The sequence below is a fragment of the Bison bison genome, unplaced genomic scaffold, assembly GCF_000754665.1.
Source record: "Bison bison bison isolate TAMUID 2011002044 unplaced genomic scaffold, Bison_UMD1.0 scf7180017864329, whole genome shotgun sequence".
Taxonomy (NCBI): Eukaryota; Metazoa; Chordata; class Mammalia; order Artiodactyla; family Bovidae; genus Bison; species Bison bison.
Window position 1 is genome coordinate 4,869,105 of NW_011494901.1, and position 23,115 is coordinate 4,892,219.

Genomic DNA, 23,115 nt, shown 5'->3' on the forward strand with positions numbered 1-23,115 from the left:
CTAGAATCTACACCCCTAACTTTTTCACCTTTTGACTTTATACTGGAGTAGCTGATCAACAGGCTGTGTTAGTTTCAGGTATACAACAAAGTGACTCAGTTATACACATGTATATATCAATTCTTTTTCAAATTCTTTTCCCATTTAGGTTGTTATATAACATTGAGCTGAGTTCCCTGTGCTACACAGTAGGTCCTTACTGGTTATCCATTTTAAATATAGTAGTGCATGCACATCAATCCCAAACTCCCTAACTGGACGCAAGCTAGCATATTCGCTCTGTAATTGTTTTTTAGTTCATTCATTTATCCGCCTAATTAAATTATAAATCCTTGAGGGCAAGGACTAGGCCTAAAATTCTTCTGCGTTACTCATAACACTTAGTATAATCCATCTATCCACAGTAAGTGCTCAGTGAGAAAGGAGTGAATGGAAAACTGAGGCAGAGGTAGGTCCCTTAGCCAGCTCTTCAAAAGGCATGGCAGTGTTCTTTGATAGGAGAGTGGAAACGTTGTACATATTTTCCTTCTCCCACTCACTAGACTGTTCCTACAGCCACCTGCTGGTTTGCGGTATGGCAGAGCAAAGAAAGGTTTACTGCACCTCCCAGGCCACTGAGCTCAATGATTAAATCTACCTGCCACTTATGCCTGGGTTCTATAAAGTCTAGTCCTAGGCCCTGTTCCTTATCTACACTCAGCTCAAGGTGGACTTATCTAGTCCCATGGTTTAAATTCCACCTCTGTGCTGATGGTTCTCAAGCACTGATCTGGGCTCCAGACACTTATAGTTAACTGCCTACTCAGCATCTCTACTTGGATGCCTGGAGCATCTCTAACTTAGCAACACTTGACCCCTCCCAACACTTGACCAACATTTTATTCCCTCCCAGACTCAGGGAATAAAACCATTTCATGTCATTATCTTCATTACCTCACTTTCCTGTGCCCCATATATGAAATCCATCAACAAATCCCTCAATTCTACCTCTAAAATAGAGCACAAATGTGATTACTCCCTTCCTACCTTCACCACCACCATAACCATCTAAGACAGCAGTGCCTATGCTATTGATAGAACCATCCAACTGGTCCCTCATACACTCTTGCCAACCTACTAAGCATCTTCTGTCTAGCAACCGGAGGGATTTTTCTAATGAAAGATTTGATAATAGTACATCTCTCCTTAATACTCTTCAATGATTTCCTCATTGCTCATAAGAATACTATTATGATGATAAACATGATAATAATGGCAGTTAACATTTATAGGTACTTAGTTTAAAGTGGGAGAAGGCAATGGCACCCCACTCCAGTACTCTTGCCTGGAAAATCCCATGGACGGAGGAGCCTGGTGGGCTGCAGTCCATGGGGTCGCTAAGAGTCGGACACGACTGAGTGACTTCACTTTCACTTTTCACTTTCATGCACTGGAGAAGGAAATGGCAACCCACTCCAGTGTTCTTGCCTGGAGAATCCCGTGGACAGAGGAGCCTGGTGGGCTGCTGTCTCTGGGGTTGCACAGAGTCGGACACAACTGAAGCGACTTAGCAGCAGCAGTTTAAAGTGGGTATTGTTTCAAGCAATTTACACATAATATCTCATTTAATCCTCATGAAATTCTAGGAGGTAGATGGTGGTATTCTTACTCCTGAACTTTAACCTGAAATGGGCCAACCGGTGATGTAATGGAGCTGGCTCATGCCTGACTCACAAGAGCCAATTGTATGTATCTCTTCCTGATGCCATAACCAGTGTTGTCCCACTGGTAGCTTAAAATCAGGCATTGTGGGATAATTTATACCACAAATATGGATTGGCAGATGCCACAAAGCAGGATATTTTCTCTTCTCAGAGAACAAGCTAAGTGTTTACCTCTTATTGAGCATTTAGCTAAGCTATTCCTCAGCATTCCATGCAGCCTGCAGGGACCTTGAATGGACACAGGCTCCTCAAGCAAGACCTAGGTAGCCGCTCAGTCACGAGCAAATGTAAGTTCTCAATGACTTCCCCAACAGCCCTTATGATCAACAGTCTGCACTGCCTCTCACGGCCTGCATGCTTATATACAGTCTCCAAGGAACTTAACACTAGCCCCAATCTTCTGGTTTGATTGACCAATCTGGCCCTAGTCAGGGGACCCCAAAGCACTCCAATCATCAACCCTAATAAAAACATGTACCCCAGGTCCTGTCTCATCTCTGGGCAGCCTGGCTTGACCACCTCATGTGGTCCCTCAAGGTGTGCTGTATAATTTCTCCAGGACCTATGACTAATAAACTTCTCTATTTCAGATTCTCTTATGGTCTATTGTTGAATCATGGCTCACCATCCAGCACCCTGTCCTCCACTTAACAAGTGTTAATTAAGCAATGTCATAATGCCTGCACGCCACTGGCTTAGCTCTACCTTCTATATGCCTTCCCTATACTTCTTTTTTTGTGGCCCTTATCATGTATACACATTTATGTACTATTTTGAAGGAGGTGAAACAAACCTCCCTGACTAGACTATAAGCTTGAGATCAAAGACAATGTCTATCTTACTACCTTGAATACCTAAACAGTGCCTGGTCCGTAACAGGTGTTCAATGAGTATTTGTTAAACAAATGATAACTCTGTCTCTCCAGTCTTTCTAGGCTATAATAAAAAGCTGATGTTCTTGCTTAGAAATGGAACACTAAAGAACTGAACCCCAAAACTGCAGATCTAGAATAAGTAAACTGGTTTGATCTGGCAAGTTTAACACTTGGAAAAAATAATTTAAAATTTCTTTTAAACAGATAAATGACAATCAATCCTGGGAAGAAACAACTGCTTCTGTTTCACCTGCAGTGAAGATCAGCCCCTCCAAGATCCTCAGCTGACACCTCTTCTCCAGTGGCTGCTTTAACCTACAACAAAGATAAAAGTCAAAGGTGAGTTTTGTCCATCAGAGTTATTAAAATGCCTTCCCATACATTCCCTAACGTGGCTATATCTACCATTCTTTCTTTCACAGAACTACATATTTTGTTTCTCATTTAACCCACCTGGATAATATTGCCTCTAGTCTACAGACAAGAAATGCGAACCCAGAGTCACTAAGGAACTTGCCCATAGCCCCCAAGCAAGGGACAGAAACTGACTTGAACCCAGACATTCCTGGCTTGAAAGCACGCTCCGTCCCCTACTTTATTCTGCCTCCACATGCACCTTAAAGCCTTTGTATCTGTGCATAAGCTGTTCCCACTACCTGGGCTCCCTTCTTCCTCTCATCCACCCAATGAATCCCCACTTATTGTTCAAGCCCTACCTGCTCTATGGGGCTTTCCCTGATCTGCCCAGGCCTTTAAACCATTAATGACGCTGCATGGTATTAACAGAGCAATGCTTGCTCATCTGTGGTTCGAGCATATTCCACTCACACCTCCAATGGCACTTGCCAGACTGTATTTCACTAATTTGCGTGTGTCTCTCTCATCTTTTCTATACTGTGAGTTCCTGGATGGCAGAAATTGTGATTTATTCATCTTTGGACACTCAATAAATGTACTGGAGTAACACTATTTTTTTTTTTCATCTTTGGTAAATAATTCCAGTGACTATCAAAAACAAACTCTTAAAGGTATAGTATCTTTAAGATGGGGGAAAAAAATCTCCATGATTACCCACATCTAAGATTCATGAGAATATGACCAAAAAGAAAGAAATGTTAAGTAATAAATTAAGACTGTCTTAATTATAGTCTGAGAAGTTTTAACAAGAAAAATGATTTAAGGCTAAATGCCAACCTGGTCCCTTAGAAATCGTTTATTGATTCCTACTTCTTTGAGTTGGTTGATTTATTTCTTTTTCTCCAAGTAATTTTTTAAAAGGCTTTTATTAGAATAATGAACATTAATCTAAAACACAGCATAGGAATGACTTATTCACTACATCAAAAGCTCTGTCTTAAATATTATTCTACAGGGAGAAGTAATTAAATTTTTTACCTCCAAATATTCCACCCCCAGAACTAAATTCTTGATTCTCTTCTTCCCAAAAAATTCAGTATAAAATAACATTCAGTCCAGACAATAACTAGTTACAAAGGTGTCTGGATATTTAAAAACTAATAAATAGCTGATAAATGATACTCATTTTCAGGGAACTAATACCAGATGAAAAAATAAAATTTGTCATCAGTTAATATTTACTGAAACACTTACACATGACTGAAACTGTGACATATATAAAAATTTGATAAAAGTTTAAGAGAAAAAGAAAATAGCTCATTCTATTAAATAACAAGCTTGGACAATAGAAGATAGGACAACAAAACAGCTCCTTCAAAACCTTGTCTGCAAAGCCTTTTCTCAATTTTCAGTAAAACAAGCATCAAAATTTAGAATTCTCCAACAGCTGAGGCTGCTGCTGCTTTTTTTCTACCTATAAACATGGCCTTTTGATGGCAGACTACGGAACAGGGTTCAGTTCTCTAACAGAACTGCAGACTTCAGTGGCCAGGTTGCTTTTTTCCAAGGTATAAGTTAAATCTGAATCCACTGAACAGACACTGTGATGTTGATGCTGACAAAATCCTCTCTCAAAAACAGCATTATATCCATATTATGATAATGCCTTATTCCCAAAAAGATGTTTTAAATTCTAGTCATATCTGTACTCATTCTCTAATAAAAAATAAACAAGACTACCCAGGAAAATTTACTATACATAGTAAATTAACCAACAATCGCTATGAATATAGCTAGAGAGATATTAAAGAATAATATTTAGTATTATTCTGCAGGCTTTTGGAATGAAGCCTTGAGACTTTTACTACATCTGAAATGGTAGTTTTTCAGGCTTACCTGATCCTCCATAAAAAAGTTATTGAAAATTAACATGAAGCATAAGATCTTTTAACATACTCTTTTTAATAAACTTGTGTTAGTATTCCAAAACCAAGATAAACTTTTGAAGCAATAAACTTCCTTTGTAAGATATAATTCATGTACCAGAAAATTCACCATTTAAAAGAATACAATTCAGTGTTCTTTATCATATTAACAAGGTTGTGTGATCCCCACCACCACCCAACCTCAGAACCTTCCATCACTCTCAAAAGAAGCATTCCTACCCACACACCCCCACCCTAGACCCTGGCAACCGCTAACCTACCTTCTGTCTCTATGAATCTGCCTGTTCTACATATTTCATAGAAATGGAACCATACAATATTCGTCCTTTTGTGTCTGGCTCAGTGTTTTCAAGGTGTATCCATGTTGTAGGATGTGTCAGAACTTCATTCCTTTTTACGGCTGAATAATACTCCACTGTGGGTTTACTGTACCTTTAGAATTTCCTTGGCATTATTCTGTTTACCTCTTTAATATTCTTGGATTATACATACACAGTGGGATGTTTCCTTGTAATTTGTACTAACTATCTGTGTCTTTACCCACCCTCTGTTTATCCCTCTGAAATCTAGGATCAAGTCGTGGCATAAACACTGCAGGGTGACCGCTGCTTTCCTGAAACTCGCTGTTGCAGCCTGGTGGAGCACAGACCAGAAACTGCCCCATGACTCAAGGGTGCAGCAAACTGCGCCCTCGTGATTGTCCTAGTAAGCATACCAAATGCACATACTTGGGGCAGGACGTGCTTGCTGCTCCGATTCACTGCCTGCCCCTGCGTCCGTCCCCATGGAAACAAAACAAGATGTTCCTGATCAACAGCAGAGCCTTAACTTGACTCCCTCTTTATGGTGTGCTGATCAAACCCCCCAGTATAGCTATTCCCTAATGATCTCATGTGACTTCTACCAATAAAAGTGCGGGCTGAAAGGAGACATTTTGTCTTCCTGCCATGGGGAGCAGGAGGACCCCCTGATTCCCTGCTTGCCCAATTATGTGTCTGACTTTTCATTATGCACCGGCCCCCGTTTCAGGACTTTCTCACCCGTTGTGCTGGACGTGGCAGGTGGCGCCCAAACAGGGACCTGAAATTGGGAAGAATTCCCCCGAGGGAAAAAACTGAAGTGAAGACGTGAAGAAAAAAGTGAAGAAAAGTGAAGTGAAGACGTGAAGAAAGTGAAGACGTGAAAGTGAAGAAAAAAGTGAAAGTGAGGCGCCTGGATCATGGCCAGGCCCTCAGACTCTAAGGGTGGAAAGTCCCTTGTTGTCTTACAAAGTCAGGGTAACAATGGGGAATGATTTGAATAAAGCTGAGAAACATTATCTCCAGCTTTTGAGGCACCTCCTCCAGAGATTGCTAAGTGAAAGTGAAAGTGAAGTCACTCAGTCGTGTCCGACCCTTTGCAACCCCATGGACTGTAGTCTACCAGGCTTCTCTGTCCATGGGATTTTCCAGGCAAAAATACTGGAATGGGGTGCCATTTCCTTCTCCAAGAGATCTGCCCAACCCAGGGATTGAACCCCGGTTTCCCACATTGTAGGCAGACGCTTTACCGTCTGAGCCACCAGGGAAGTCAGAGGTGGTTAAATATAATCCTTGGTTTCCAGAAGAAGGCACTCTAGATATTGAAAATTGGGAATGAGTGGGAGAGAATTTGAAACCAGCACACAGGAGAGGGGATCGCATACTCGTGATGGTATTTGCAACCTGGGGCTAGTGTGCTCGGTCCTATACCCTTTTCAGACTGAGAAATCATGCCAGAAGGCAGTGTCCCCAGAAGCGACTCTTGCTTACCCTTCCACCCCTTTGCCACCTAAACTTGAGGATGATTTTCCACCACTGCCACTTCCACTGGATCCAGAAATGTCTTGGGAGGACAAGCCGCTGACTCAATTTCAGCCTGCCATGGCCTCCACCCTTCATACGTGTGCTTTAAACATTGAGGACCATCTTGCTTTCCCTATTAATTACAGACCCGATGCCAATAATCCCACTCAGGTTATTGCAACCCATGAAACTTTTGACATCAGTGTTTTAAAGGAACTAAAATCTAGTGTTAGGTTGAATGGGGCTAATTCCCCTTAACACAGGAACTGTTGGAAATTTGTTTCCCTGGAAGAAGTTCTCCTTACAATGTTAAAATGTTAGCCAAAGCAGCTTTAAGTGGTCCCCGATATTTACAGTTTTTTGCCTCTTATACTGAGTTGTGCCAAGAGCAAGCCCATACCAATTTGGCCACTGGACATAATCTTACTTTTGAAATGCTCATAGGCACAGGGCAACATACCAGTCCAACAGCCCAACTGACTTATGAAGGTACAGTGGTGGAAGCGTATCAACAGGTCACCAAATGTTGCCGAAGGGCGTGGCAGACAGCATCAGACCCTGACAAGCCTACCGGTTCACCGGTCAAAATTTTACAGAGACCTGGAGACGACTCACTGAATTTGTAGACTGGCTCTCATCTGCTCTCCACTGTCAAATTAATAGTCCTACAGTGGAGGACATTTTGTTAAAACAATTAGCCTATGAAAATGCCAATGAAGATTGCAAGGCTGCCCTTAACCCTCTTCATCAAAATGTCAGCCTTGCAGATTTTGTTCGAGCATGTCAGAATATTGGTACACAGGCTCACAAACAAACCGTGCTAGCTCAAGCAATTTGTGCTGCCTTTAAAAATAATTTTAGCTCTTCCCCTGCCAAATGTTTTCAATGTGAAAAGCCTGGACATATGAAAAAGGATTGCTGTTCCCGATCTAAAACAGGTATTACAATACCTCCACCCACTTGTAACAATAAAACACCGGGACTGTGTCCTCAATGCCAGAAAGGCAATCACTGGGCTAATCACCACAGATCAGAATTTCGTAAGAACGGTTCCCCTTTACAGCCAGGAAACAGCCAACGGGGCCAGCCCCGGGCCCCACAAATGATGGGACACAGCTGGTGAGGATCTCCAGCACACCCTGCAGCCTATCTCCAGCCTCCCAGCTGCTACCAGTGGAAGTGCTGCATTGGACCTCCCAACCAGAGTAACTGTTCAGATTAATGAATCAGACCCCCTGCAGCAATCCCTACTGGGATCTGAGGCCCCATTCCACTGGGGACTATAGGACTCATTCTGGGCAGAAGTGGCCTTACTCCCAAGGGCCTCCAAATTCTTCCTGGCCTTATTGACCTAGACTACTTGGGAGAAATTAAAGTAATGGCTCTTTCCCGCTCATCCCATGTCATTCTTCAAGGTCAACGAACTGCTCAGCTCCTTCTCTTGCCTTACCATGCCCCTAACAATTATAATCCTATCACCAGAGGAAAACAAGGATTTGGGAGCACTGGTGATCAAGTAGTGTGCTTTACTCAACAAATACTCTCAGATCTGCCCACTTGTAAGGTTAAAATTCAAGGAAAAACCTTATCTAATCTCTTAGATACTGGAGCTGACTTTTCCATCATTATTTCTCGTCAATGGCCAGATGACTGGCCCTTGACTGAACCCCAGGAAAAAATCTCAGGTTTGGAAGAATCCCAACAACTTGCTCAGAGTTCAGCAATTCTTCCTTGCCTAGGGCCCGACAAACGACTTGCCCAATGGCACCTAGTTCTCTCCAACAAGGGAAAGGCACATCATATGATGATGAGAATGGGGTAACAACAGAGAAAAGGGCTAGGAAAAAATTTACAGGGAGATCCTTCTCCTTTACCTATTCAACCCAAACTGGAAAGAAAAGAGCTACTATATAAAAATTTTTAATGAAGGTCACTGACATTTCTCCACCACCACATGCCACACCTCTAACGTGGCTGACATCTAAACCTGTTTGGGTGGATCAATGGCCTCTGGCAAAGGAGAAACTTACGCATTTACAAGCCTTGGTAGAAGAACAGTTTCAAGCAGGACACAGAGGAAAGTACTAGTCCTTGGAATACTCCAGTTGTCACAGTCCCTAAAAACATCAGGCAAATGGAGGCTGCTTCATGATCTTCGAGCTATTAATGCTGTAGTGCAACCCATGGAGGCCTTGCAGCCCAGACTCATCCCCTTTGGCCATACCTCAAGATTGGCCAATTGTAGTTCTGGATCTTAAAGACTGTTTTTATACAATCCTCTTAGCTCCACAAGACAAAGAAAAATTTGCCTTTTCAGTACCTAGTATTAACCAACCAGCCCCCATGAAATGGTACCAATAGAAAATGTTGCCTCAGGGGATGATGACGCTATGGCAACAATACGTGGCTAGCGCTCTGGAGGGAGCTCAATCCCTCTGTCCTCAAGCCTCCATCATTCACTATATGGATGACATACTCTTAGCTGCCCCGGAAGTCTCTCCTAAACCCACTTTTTCACCAAGTTCAACACGATCTTAAATGATGGGGACTACATGTAGCCCCCCCAAAAATTTAAAAAACAGCTCCCTTTTCCTATTTAGGTTATTGGGTTTCAGAACATACCATTATACCCCAAAAGGTATCCATTAGATGCGACAATCTCAAAACATTCAATGATTTTCAGAAGCTTTTAGGAGATATTCATTGGTTGTGCCCTGCTTTGTGCATTCCTACCAGTTCACTTACACACCTCTTTGAGACCCTTAAAGGGGACTCAGCCCTTTCTTCTCCTCAGACTCTGACGCCACAAGCTAAAAAGGAACTCGGTATAGTAAATATTGCCATTCAAAATGCTCAACTTAATCATATTCATGATGATCATCCTATTCTCTTCATTGTCGTAGCTTCTTCAGAAGCCCCTACAGGAGTTCTATTTCAAGAACAGCCCACCTTTGGCATCATAGAATGGCTGTTGGCACATTCTCAGGAGGGCAAAACTCAGATGACGTACCTTACCCTTGTGTCTAATTTAATTATACAAGAAAGAAAGCATACCTGCCAGTTAACTGGCTTTGATCCTCAAACTACTCATGTTCCATTTGACAAAACTCAACAACAGCATCTTTGACAGACTTGCTTATCATGGCAGGTTGCCCTCACTGCTTTTGTGGGCATTTTAGACAATCACCCTCCTGCACATAAATTATTACAATTTATTTCCCTAACTCCCTTTGTGTGGCCCAGAGTCACCAAGGCCACGCCTATCCCAGGCGCTCCTACTTATTTTACAGATGGCTCTAACAATGGCAAAGCAGGCATTACTGACCCTGAGGAGTGAGAAACTCTAGTAACTCCCCACACCTCGGCTCAGCAGGTGGACCTAGTAACAGAAATTACAGTACTTGTTTCTAAAGACCTCTATTAATATTGTTAGTGACTCTGCCTACGTGGTTGGAATGACCAAGTCTACTGAGACTACAAAAATTAAACATGTTAATTCTGAGGACTTATTCCTCCTATTTCTCCAACTTCAAAAAGCCATTCGCTCCCATTCCTTTCCTTTCTTTATTACACATATTCAAGCTCACTCCCCTCTCCTGGGGCCTCTCACCCTTGGCAATTCTCAGGCTGACCTTCTAATGATGCCCATTTTTAAGCAGGCTTACCAGTTTCATCAACTTCTTTATCAATCTGCCATTCCCTTAGACATCAGTTTAACGTTACTAAATCCCAAGCAACACAAATTATTCAAGCCTGTCCTTCCTGTTAACAAGTCAGTGCTTACCAACCTCCATCACCTGGAGTTAACCCTCCAGGGGTTACTCCAAATGAAATTTGGCAGAAGGATGTAACCCATTTTCCTGAGTTTGGACACCTTAGCTACCTTCGTGTTTCTACTGATACTTATTCTCATATGCTTTGGGCTTCTGCTCAGCTTCCGCTCATATGGGCATCCCAAAGAAACTTAAAACTGACAACAGGCCAACTTACACCCGTAAAGCTTTTACAGCCTGTTGCTCTCTCTGGCCTATTAGTCATTCTACAGGCATCCCATATAATCCAACTGGCCAAGTTATTGTTGAATGAGCACGTTATGCTCTTAAAAGACAACTTTTAAAACAGAAAGGGGGAATAGCAGGGAAATCTCCACCTGCACATCTACGTCTAGCTCTCCTAACCTTAAATTTTTTCACAACAGATGACCAAAAATCAACCGCACATGAGAAACACCATTCACATACTCCTTCAGTGTGATACCCACAGGTCTGGTGGAAGGTGCCAGAAGGTAGTCCATGGAAAGGACCAACCCCCCTACTAACATGGGGAGGAGGATATGGTTGTGTCTCAACAGGTCAAGGCCCTGGTTAGATACGAAGCAGGTGCATCAAGCTTTACCATGGATCCCCCATTTGCACCATGGGAGATGTGGGATCCCACAGTGAGCATGGCGATGGTGACACAGAAAGTCCAGAGGCTGCACCTGGCGGACTGCGCCCTGAGCCCCGCCCCCCCCCCACAGCCCCAAGCAAGAAGGACAACCACGCACTCCTCAGGCACCACCTATGACTTGCGGACAACTGAAGAGCCGCAGTCAAAAGAGTGAACAGATGCTCTTGCACACTCAAACACCTGACTAAGGCTCCCGAGACCATGCTGCTGGCTATGGTGGCATTGGTCTCCTGTGCTGTAACTGGGGCTGCTGCTGCTAAGTCACTTCAGTCGTGACTCTGTGTGACCCCATAGATGGCAGCCCACCAGGCTCCCCTGTCCCTGGGATTCTCCAGGCAAGAACACTGGAGTGGGTTGCCATTTCCTTCTCCAATGCATGAAAGTGAAAAGTGAAAGTGAAGTCGCTCAGTCGTGTCTGACCCTTAGCAACCCCATGGACTGCAGCCTACCAGGCTCCTCCGTCCATGGGATTTTCCAGGCAAAAGTACTGGAGTGGGGTGCCATCGCCTTCTCCAGTAACTGGGGCAGATGCCGATTTGTATTGGACTTATGTTCCAGACCCTCCATTAGCTAGACCCTTAACGTGGACTGACACTTCCCCTACAGTTTGGACCAACGATTCCCATTGGTTCCCAGATCCTAACGGGGTACCCCCAAATTTAACACAGAAAGAGCCCTATATTATTATTCTGGACTGACCATGATAGTCTTGCAATCAAAACAAAAAGGGGGAGATGCTGCAGCCTGGCAGAGCAGAGACCAGAACCTGCCCCATGACTCGAGGGTGCGGCAAACTGCGCCCTCGTGATTGTCCTAATAAGCACGCCGACCAGACATACTTGGGGCGGAACGTGCTCCCTGCTCCACTTCACTGCCTGCCACTGCGTCCGTCCCCATGGAAACAAAACAAGTCACTCCTGATCAAAAGCAAAGCTTTAACTTGACTCCCTCATTATGGTGCACTGATCAAACTCCCCAGTATAGCTATTCCCTAATGATCTCATGTGACTTCTACCAATAAAAGTGCGGGCTGAAAGGAGCCATTTTGTCTTCCTGCCATGGGGAGCAGGAGGACCCCCGATTCGCCGCTTGCCAAATGATATGTGTCTGTCTTTTCATTACGCACCCGCCCCTGTCGCAAGTCTTTCTCACCTGCCCTGCTGGACACGGCACTCACAGTAATGGAGATGGTCAAATGGGAAGTAAGGAAAAACCAGGGATAACATAATCCAGTCCCCAGTGCCTACTTCACAGGCAGGTGGCCAGTGAGGGTACACAGTGTCCCACTCTCAGAAGAGTCCTGTGCTCGGAGTTTAATGCTCACTGGGGTACCCTGGTGCAAGTCTAAACAATTTTATCTCTGAAGCTGTTTTCTGTAATGAAGTCTGATGGGACAATGGAGCATATGTGTTAAGGTTTACAGCCTCTGCTCTTGTGCAGTCCTCCTCCCCTCTGCTCCCTGCTTCCTGGCTGACTGGTGCCTGTGCCCTGGGTCTTGCCCTACCTTCTCTTCCCTGCCCCTGACCAGCGACTGTTCCATCTGTCCCCAGTGGGGCTCTGGCTCAGGAGCAGGGTCATAGGTCAGGCGTGCACCCCATGGTGTCTCTGGGAGGATCATGGTAGCCCATCACAGACCTGGGCTAGGCAGTGCTGAGATGTGCTCACCAACAGGCCACTTGAGGGGAGGAGGGGGGCTAAGGGCTAGCCTTTTGCCCATCTCCACCCGGGTACCAAGCACATTTTCACATGGAGATGGCACAACTTTGGGGTCATAGTGGGCCCATGGGAAGCAGAGATGCCTGGAGCAGCAGTGGGGGGTGCAACGTCATGAAACAGCGAATAAAAACACAACTGCTAGACAGATCACAGAAGAAAGGAAAATGGTTTATATTTTAGTACCTTTGACAGTGGAAACAACCCAAATGTCTATCAACCAATAAATGCATAAACAAAATACAGCCTATCCATACAATGAAATATCACTCAGCTATAAAGAGGAATGAAGTAATTCCTCAAAAATTTAGATACAGAGTTACCACATGGCTCAGCAATCCCACTTCTGAACATATAAGAAATGAAAGAAGAAGAAATGAAAGCAGGGGCTCACACAGACATTTACACATGGTCACAGCAGCATTATTCCAAATAGCCCCGAAGTGGAGGCAACCCAGAAGTCTATTGAAGGACAAATAGACAAAATGTGGTATATACATGTACACTGCAATATTATTCAGCCTTTAAAAGGAAGGAAATTCTGACACATGTTACAACATGGACAAATCTTGAGGGCATTTTCCTAAGTGAAATATGGCAAACACAGAAGGACAGATATTATAGGATCCATTTAAATGAGGTTCCGAAAGTAGTCAAATTCATAGACAAAGTAGAATCATGGTTTGCGGGGTAGTGAAGAAGGCAGGGAATAGGGAGTTAGTGTTTAATAGGTACAGAGTTTCAGCTGGGGAAGATGAGAACGTTCGGGAGATGGACGGTAGTGACAGCTGTACAACAAAGTGACTATACTTAATGCCAGAGCACTGTATACTTAAACATGGTCAGAATGGTATATTTTACATTATGTATATTTTACTTCAAGCAAGCAAGCAAGACTATGTTCTTACCAAAAAGAAACGAACAGGCAGGTTCTTACCAAGGGAGGTCCACCCAAGAAAATGGTACCCTGCTTGCGGACGATGATGTTTTCATCAGCCATTGCAGGCACGTAAGCTCCTCCTGCTGTGCAGGAGCCCATGACCACTGCTATCTGGAATCCAAGCACACAGGAAACTCATGCAGTACAGCTCGAACAGTGAATTACACACTCTCTGGATCTACAGTTCCACAAACAGTACCAGGGCATGTTACTAGCTTGTCCCTATGTTGTCTTTGTTTTTATTTTTTGGTTTTTTGGGTTTTTGTCTACGCTGTGTGGCTTGCAGGATCTCAGTTCCTGACCAGGGATTAAACCCAGGTCATGGCAGAAAAGCTTGGAATCTTAACCACTAGGTGACCAGGGAACTCCTTGTGTTTCATTTTTAAAATGGAGTTCTCTAAGCGTTTAGAACTGTTACCTAACTTTTGTATCAAAACATTTTGAAGGGCTTAGGTCACACTTTTACAAAGCTTGTGGACAACCTCCCTGTCAAATGGAAGACTGGCCAAACACACCATTACACTGAGAAACTAATGGAGAGAAGAAACTCACAATCAACCCATAAATTAGCAAAATTATATTAAAAGGACAACTTTTATATCTAATAATAGCAATAATAAGTTCTCTAAACAATTGCCACTTACCTCATATGAATACTGAAATAATTCTCCAAATGAGCAATGTTAATTTTGTGTTACCCTGAATGTAAGACTTTCTAAATATAAAACGAATGTTAGCATCACAATTGAAAATCTTGCTCAAAAGAAAGTCAGTTGTGTTGAAGCTGGGTGATGCATACTTGAGGGTTCACAGTACTATTTTTCTACTTTTGTGGGTGCTTGAAATTTTCCATGATAAAAGTTTTTAAAAAATTCTTGCTTAGAGATTAGTATGATACAAATAATAAATATAGGTTTTGCTGATTAGTCCTAGATAGGAATAAATACTACCACGAAGAAAAATAAGAGAAGTATGTAGTGAATATTTTCCTAAATTACCATATGAAAGTAGTTTTACTAATTCCAATATTCCATCAGTTTTCCTTCTAGTCATATAAATACCTACTTTGGAAAACAAAAAAGCCACACTATTATTAATCCAAAAGCAAAAGGCAGCATGATTTAACATTTTCTATGTAGATGGCTGTCATGTTAACTCATGTGCTGCCTTCTATTTAGACGGCTGTCACAAAAGGCATTTTCTCCTATTTCATGTAATGTTATTAAAAATAGCTGTAACATTTCTTTGTCAATATATAACAGAAATGTTTATCACTTACTCTTTTGCTTGTTTGCTTATCAGTCACTGAGAAGTCTTTTTCTTTCAGTTTTATTGGAATATAATTGACATACAGTGTTGCCTAAGTTTAAGGTGTACAGCATAATGATTTGACTTACATGGATCATGAAAGATTATCTTAGTAGCTTTAGAAAATACCCACCATCCCATTTAGACATAACTTTGTTTTTTGCTGCACCATGCCGTGTATGGCATTCTTAGTTCCCTGACCAGGAATCAAACCCATGACCCCTGCAATGGAAGCATGGAGTCTGAGCCATGGACTGCCAGGGAAATCCCTAAAATTTTTAAAATGGAAGAAAAATGTTTTTCTTATGATGAAAAAACCTCTTAGGATTTACTCTGAACAGCTTTCACACATAACATAGAATAGCCTTAATTATATTATTCATATTGCACATTATATCACATTACTTATTTATCTTATAAGTTTGTACTTTTTGACCACTGTCATCCAGTTCCCTTTCTGCCCAATCCCTTGTCTCTGGTAACTATAAATCTGATCTCTTTTTCTATGGGTTTGTTTGTTTGGTTGGTTGGTTTTGAAGTATAATCAACCTAAACACTATGTTAGTTACTGTAATATGACAGAGGGATTTGATATCACTATACATGTCAAAATGATCACCACAATAAGTCCAGCCACAGTCTGTCACCATATAAAGACAGCACATAATTCCTGACTATACTCCGCACACTGTACATTTCATACCCATGACTCATTTTCAACTGGAAGTTTGTACCTCTTAATCTCCCTCACCTGTTTCTCCCCCTGCCCCTGCCCCACCTCCCTGCAGAAGTTTGTTTTAAAATATCTATGGCTAGAAAAACTCTTGCCCATGAGTACAAAGAAATATTCATCATAGCAATGTTTATAATAGCAAATACATGCAAATAACCAACAGGTCTATCAATACGATATTTTGAAAGGGATATTGTAGATAAATAAATTCTTTAAAAATCTGAGGCAAATGGTACTAATAAACTTCTTTGCAGGGAAGGAATAGAAATGCAGATAAAACAGACATGGGGGGTGGAGGAGAGGGGAGGGCGGGACGAATTGATAGAGTAGCATCAACATACATACATTACCCATGCGTAAAATGGTATAAAAAAAGCTAGTGGTAAGCTGCTGCATAGCACAGGGAGCTCAGCTGAGCTCTGTGACGACCTAGAGAAGTGGGACAGGAGGTGTGGGAGGGAGGCCAAAAAGGAGGAGATATATGTATACATATAACTAAGATCATGGCATCCGGTCCCATCACTTCACGGGAAATAGATGGGGAAACAGTGGAAACAGTGTCAGACTTTATTTTTGGGGGCTCCAAAATCACTGCAGATGGTGGTTGCAGCCATGAAATTAAAAGACACTTACTCCTCGGAAGGAAAGTTATGACCAACCTAGATAGCATATTGAAAAGCAGGGATATTACTTTGCCAACAAAGGTCCATCTAGTCAAGGCTATGGTTTTTCCAGTGGTCATGTGTGGATGTGAGAGTTGGACTGTGAAGAAAGCTGAATGCCAAAGAATTGATGCTTTTGAACTGTGGTGTTGGAGAAGACTCTTGAGACACCTTGGACAGCAAGGTGATCAAACCAGTGAATCCTAAAGGAAATCAACCCTGACTATTCATTGGAAGGACTGATGGTGAAGCTGAAGCTCCAATATTTTGACCATCTGATGCCAAGAGCCAACTTGTTGGAAAACACCTTGATGCTTGAAAGATTGAGGGCAGGAGGAGAAGGGGGCGACAGAAGATAAGATGGTTAGGTGGCATCAGCAACTCAATGAACATGAGTTTGAGCAAACTGAGAGACAGGGAAGGACAGGGAAGCCTGGCATGCTGTAGTCCATGGGGTCACAAAGAGTCAGACACGACTGAGAGACTGAAAAACTAAAACAAAGAACACTTCAGATGCCTTTTCTCTGCAGAAGCTCTATAATCAAGGAAATCAACAATCCACTTCTCCAAAGCCAGAGAAGACATCACAAACGTATAGAGAAGACCTTTGCTTAGTAATGAGTGGGATAGTGTGGCAGGCAACTTCTAAAACACCCCCTACCCCGCTTCATCATCCTAGACTCTTGGTATTCACGTCCTGTATGATCCCATTGCCTTGAGTGTGTGGTGGGTCTGGTGATATGCCTCTAACAAATGGAATATGGTGAGTGATGGGACGTCACTGCTGTGCCCAGGGTATGAGAGACAATGTCTTGTGTCTTGCTGGCCTCTCTCTTGCCCACCTGCTTGCAAACTCTAATGCAGCAGCTGACATGCTGTGATGTGCTGTATGGAGAGGCACACAGTAGGAAAGAACATACAACAGCTCAAAAGGAACTAAGAAAGGCCTGCAGAGGACCGAATCCTGCCATCAGCCAGTGATACGGGGTGGAGCCTTGAGAGGATGCAGTCAGTCACGTGATCCAGCTAAGAGGAGAGCTCCAAGATCCAGCTAAGCTGTGCTCAGACCCTGAATCCATAGAAACTGCAAGACAATAAGCATTGTTGTTTTAAACTGCTATGTTTGGGGATAATTTGTTCTGCAGTAATGGAGAACTAATACAGAGATCAAAAACCATCTCCCTCATGTGACTGCAGAGAAGGCAATGGCACCCCACTGCAGTACTCTTGCCTGGAAAATCCCACGGATGGAGGAGCCTGGTAGGCTGCAGTCCATGGGGGTCACTAAGAGTCGGACACAACTGAGCGACTTCACTTTCGCTTTTCACTTTCATGCATTGGAGAAGGAAATGGCAACCCACTCCAGTGTTCTTGCCTGGAGAATCCCAGGGACAGGGGAGCCTGGTGGGCTGCCGTCTCTGGGGTCGCACAGAGTCGGACACGACTGATGCGACTTAGCAGCAGCAGCAGCAGCATGTGACTGCAACTGAGGCACATCTGAAGACCTGGGATAACCCGAGTTTGAAGTGCTTTGTTGCTGTTGCTCTTTAAGTGTCTGTGAACTGCTCCTCTAGTCCAGAGGTGGGAGCCAGACCAGCACTAGCACTCTGTACCACCCCAGAGAGTGATGAGAAACCAAGGGAAAGACAGGGATAAACGGTGAAGCCATTACGCTAAGTGAAAGAAACCAGTCACAAAAGACCACTTACTGTGCAATTCCATCTATACAAAATGTCCAGAAGAGGCACATCCATAGGTTACCTGGAGGGACTAAGTTAAAAAATGAGATTAACTGCCAATGGGTGTGGTATTTCCTTCTGGAGTCATTTAAAGTTGTTTTAAAGTCATTTAAAGTTGTTTAAAGTTGATTCAACCCTGTAAATATCCTAAAAACCACTGAATTATACATATTAAATGAGTAAATTGTATAGTATGTGAAATATACCTCAATAAATTACTTTTCTATAAAACTTATAAAATTAAAACAAAGCACAAGAGTTAGAGTGACTAAGTACATAAGAATCAATATCCTCACATTTTTCATCAATAAGAAAGAGAGGCTATTCTAGTTCTAAGCATCCAACACAAACTTAATATCGCTAAAGCAAATTCTGAAAATAGAAATAAAAGAACACAGCGAAGTCACCAGTGTCACACAATCTCCTCTTCTGTATTTAATTCTGAGTCCTTCACTCACTCACAAATAGAGTGAGCATGCACTGAGAGTTCTGCCTCTGTGCCTACCGCTATTTCTCACAGAGCATGGGGACCCCAGGGCCCAAACAGCACTGAGGACTTTCCAGGCCCCGAAGCATTTGTCCAGAGTGTAGTGAAGACCTTACACTGGGCCACACTGAACAAGGGATCCAGAACCCCAGAAAGGAGATTCTGCTGCTTTCTCTACCAAGAGGACACTAAAAGGACATAAGGAAGCTCTGTGGCCATAAGCCGCTCGGGCCACACTCAGCATAGCTTTGGCTGTGTGGGTGACACAGCCCAGGCACTGTGTCAGCAGAGACGTCACAGCGCCCCTCATCTGCATGAGAACACGAGACCTCCCGCCAGCTCCACGGAGAGGCCACTGTCCACTCCTTCACCTTTGAGGTGGGCCTGCTCTGTGACACAGACAAACCAAGAGACCCCTCCTGCAGGGTCAGCAGGGCCATGGCGACTCAAAAACTGGAATCCAGAGCAAGAAAACAGCGAGGAGGCTAAGAATGATGTGTAACTGACAGCAACAATCCTCGTCATCACCGCCGCGGGCAGCACAGCAAACGCTGTCAAAGAAAGGAAACGAGAGGCTAAAGAACAGAGGGAAGAGGCTGGAAAAACTTTAGACAAACCTGCATTACCCTCCAGGCTTTGTCTGCACAAACAGAGACTGGTTGTCACTGCACCAAAAACAAATTACATATTGTAGGTCAGCAGCCTGCCCTGTGGACGGGGTCTCTGAGATGAAGTCAAGAGGTTTTACATCTAATTCTGAGAAGCTGTGTGAACCTTAGACCTCCATCTTTCCACTGAAAAATTGCAGAAGACCATGCAGTTCAAAGGCTCTCTCTGATAAATGTAACAGAACTTGGGGACAGAGATTTTCAGCTGCTTGATGGAAAAGCCATTAAACTATATATTTTTTTTAATCTCTCATCTTATTCCTTTTTCCTTTCAAAGTAATGCAGAAAGCAAATACTGCCTGTATCACACTATTTGCTTCTATCCTTGGGTGGGGAAGATCCCCTGGAGAAGGAAATGGCAACACACTCCAGTATTTTTGCCCGGAAAATCCCATGGACAGAGGAGCCTGGCAGGCTACACTCCATGGAGTCACAAAGAGTAGGACATGACTGAGCATAAGGCACCTAAAGAGTTACCATTAAAAAAATAAAAGCCATAATATACACATATCAAGTCAATAGCTGTCTAGAATTTAAGAATATTATCAACTAAACCATCTGATCACACTGTTGATCCTAGAACATGCATGCTTATCTGTGCCCAGTGGATAGGACAAAATGTACATAGAAAACAAAAAATCCACCTTACCCAGAACATTCCGCTTCTGCTCCAAGCTTTTTATCAGAGAACTTCAAAACAATCAAACAGAGTGGTTTCTTCTACCCCTGACCCTGTCTGGTTTCATAAGCAAGTTCAAGTGCATTTCAAAAATAATACTCAGTGTTTATCCTAAGACCCTCCAAACATTTACCAAGGTCTGAACCAAAAATAAATTACAAAAATAAGCTAAGCCAAAGGGGATAAGAAGGAAATGGTAAGAAACAGAGGAAAGTAAGGACATTTGAGAATAATTTCAGGTACATCTCCAAAAAGAAGAATGGGCAGAAATACAAAGAAGAAAAAAGGAAGAAAGGCCCGAGGAGCTGCAACTAGCACGGCTAGGTGAATAATGCCTGAATCAGAAGAAATAAACTGTTAATAAAAACAGAAACATTTGTTGCTGGTGTAGTAAGGATCACAGTAAAACAAGGAAGAGAATTAATGCATCAGAGCAAAGATCAGTCCAGACTAGACTCTCACTAGACTATAAAAATTAATGGTAATGTAAGATCCGAAGAAAAGAAACACCAAGATCCCACTTCTGAAGAGAACTGGAAGTCTCACACTTAAAAAGTCAGCAACGCGGGAGCCACAAAAGAAATTAAACACTAATGGACACCAATATGCCAAGTCTTTAAACTTCAAAAACAAATCAGGGGTCCTAAAACCTATGAGAAAGTAAGGAAAAATGAAACAGGAGAGAATACAGAGTGTATCTAGTTAACTGTTTTTTCTCGAGTCCAGAAACAAAATTATTGGATCTGGAAGATCTGTAGGAATCTAGTCACATCTTTACAGCTGCAAAATATAGGACATACAGAGATATCGTTGTACGAGACATACTTCTTAGAAATGGATAAATGGATTTAAAATGGTCAAGGTTAATAATATTAAATAAAAACCAATCTTGGGGAGGAAAACAGGAATTGAACCAACATAGAAAGTGAGTGCTCACTGGGCTTCCCAGGTTGTTCAGTGGGAAAGAATCCACCTGTCAGTACAGGAGGCACAGGAGATGAGGGTCGATGCCTCTGCTGGGAAGATCCCCTGGAGAATGATATGGCAACCCACTCCAGTGTTCTTGTCTGGAGAATACCATGGACAGAGGAGCCTGGCCGGCTTCAGTTCACAGGACTGCAAAGAGTCAGACACGGCACAGCACATAGAGCTCACTATCAAAATGCACGCATATAACACAACTGCGGTTACAATAGTGATTGCTTTATGTGGTAAAATACAAGAAAAAAAAAGATTGTTTTTAACAATCCATCTAAGCTAACATCTTAAATACAGTAAACAATAAAACATGGGATTTTCCAGATGGCCCAGTGGTAAAAGAATCTGCCTGCCAATGATTAAAACACAAGAAACAGAACCACTTTATAGCCATAAAGGGTTTCACTCTTTTAATAAATTATTAGGTAGACAAATACATGCGTTGGGATGTAAATAATCCAATACCGTCTCTAATCCCAAGTGGCATAGAGTTTAGTAAAGGAAATAAGTCAGGATACGTCTAGATAAAAGGGATAAATGCCACTAGTAAGGCAAAGTGCAAGAGTTACAGACGGGAGTTGGGGGAAGAAAAGATGACTTCCAGTAAGGGATTCTCAGAAGTTTTCCTGGAAAAGGTAGCATCTAAAATGGATGCCACCATCCATCTCAGATGGCTGCGTGGGTGCAGGAGGGCCTGGAGGAGCTATTCCACGTTCAAGGTCAGGAGGGGCGGCGGTGAGGAGATATCCCTCGTTCAAGGTAAGGAGCAGCGGCTGCGCTTTGCTGGAGCAGCCGTGAAGAGATATCCCACGTCCAAGGTAAGACAAACCCAAATAAGATGGTAGGTGTTGCAAGAGGGCTTCAGAGGGCAAACACACTGAAACCATACTCACAGAAAACTAGTCAGTCTAATCACACTAGGACCACAGCCTTGTCTAACTCAATGAAACTAAGCCATGCCCGTGGGGCAACCCAAGACAGGCAGGTCATGGTGGAGAGGTCTGACAGAATGTGGTCCACTGGAGAAGGGAATGGCAAACCACTTCAGTGTTCTTGCCTTGAGAACCCCATGAACAGTATGAAAAGGCAAAATGACAGGATACTGAAAGAGGAACTCCCCAGGTCAGTAGAGGCCCAATATGCTACTGGAGATCAGTGGAGAAATAACTACAGAAAGAATGAAGGGATGGAGCCAAAGCAAAAACAATACCCAGATGTGGATATGACTGGTGATAGAAGCAAGGTCCGATGCTGTAAAGAGCAATATTGCATAGGAACCCGGAATGTCAGGTCCATGAATCAAGGCAAATTGGAAGTGGTCAAACAGGAGACGGCAAGAGTGAACGTCGACAGTCTAGGGATCAGCGAACTGAAATGGACTGGAATGGGTGAGTTTAACTCAGATGACCATTATATCTACTACCGCAGGCACGAATCCCTTAGAAGAAATGGAGTAGCCATCATGGTCAACAAGAGTCCAAAATGCAGTACTTGGATGAAATCTCAAAAACAACAGAATGATCTCTGTTTGTTTCCAAGGCAAACCACTCAATATCACAGTAATCCAAGTCTACATCCCAACCAGTAACGCTGAAGAAGCTGAAGTTGAACAATTCTATGAAGACCTACAAGACCTTTTAGAACTAACACCCCAAAAAGATGTCCTTTTCATTATAGGAGACTGGAATGCAAAAGTAGGAAGTCAAGAAACACCTGGAGTAACAGGTAAATTTGGCCTTGGAATACAGAATGAAGCAGGGCAAAGGCTAATAGAGTTTTGCCAAGAGAATGCACTGGTCATAGCAAACACCCTCTTCCAACAACACAAGAGAAGACTCTACACATGGACATCACCAGATGGTCAACACTGAAATCAGATTGATTATATTCTTTGCAGCCAAAGATGGAGAAGCTCTATACAGTCAGCAAAAACAAGACTGGGAGCTGACTGTGGCTCAGATCACAAACTCCTTATTGCCAAATTCAGACTTAAATTGAAGAAAGTAGGGAAAACCACTAGACCATTCAGGTATGACCTAAATCAAATCCCTTATA

The 23,115-nt window shown here is 42.9% G+C and overlaps 1 protein-coding gene across 1 annotated transcript in view; it reads right to left on the reverse strand.

The window, feature by feature from the left end:
• MCCC2 (methylcrotonoyl-CoA carboxylase 2 (beta)) overlaps nucleotides 1-23,115 on the reverse strand; it is a 76,923-nt gene that overhangs the window by 22,683 nt on the left and 31,125 nt on the right. The window contains exons 7-8 of the mRNA XM_010853570.1: nucleotides 13,804-13,917; nucleotides 2,829-2,893 (exon numbers count right to left, since the gene is read on the reverse strand). Of these exons, the coding sequence (XP_010851872.1) occupies nucleotides 2,829-2,893; nucleotides 13,804-13,917 (179 nt within the window). The remainder of the gene's footprint in view (nucleotides 1-2,828; nucleotides 2,894-13,803; nucleotides 13,918-23,115) is intronic.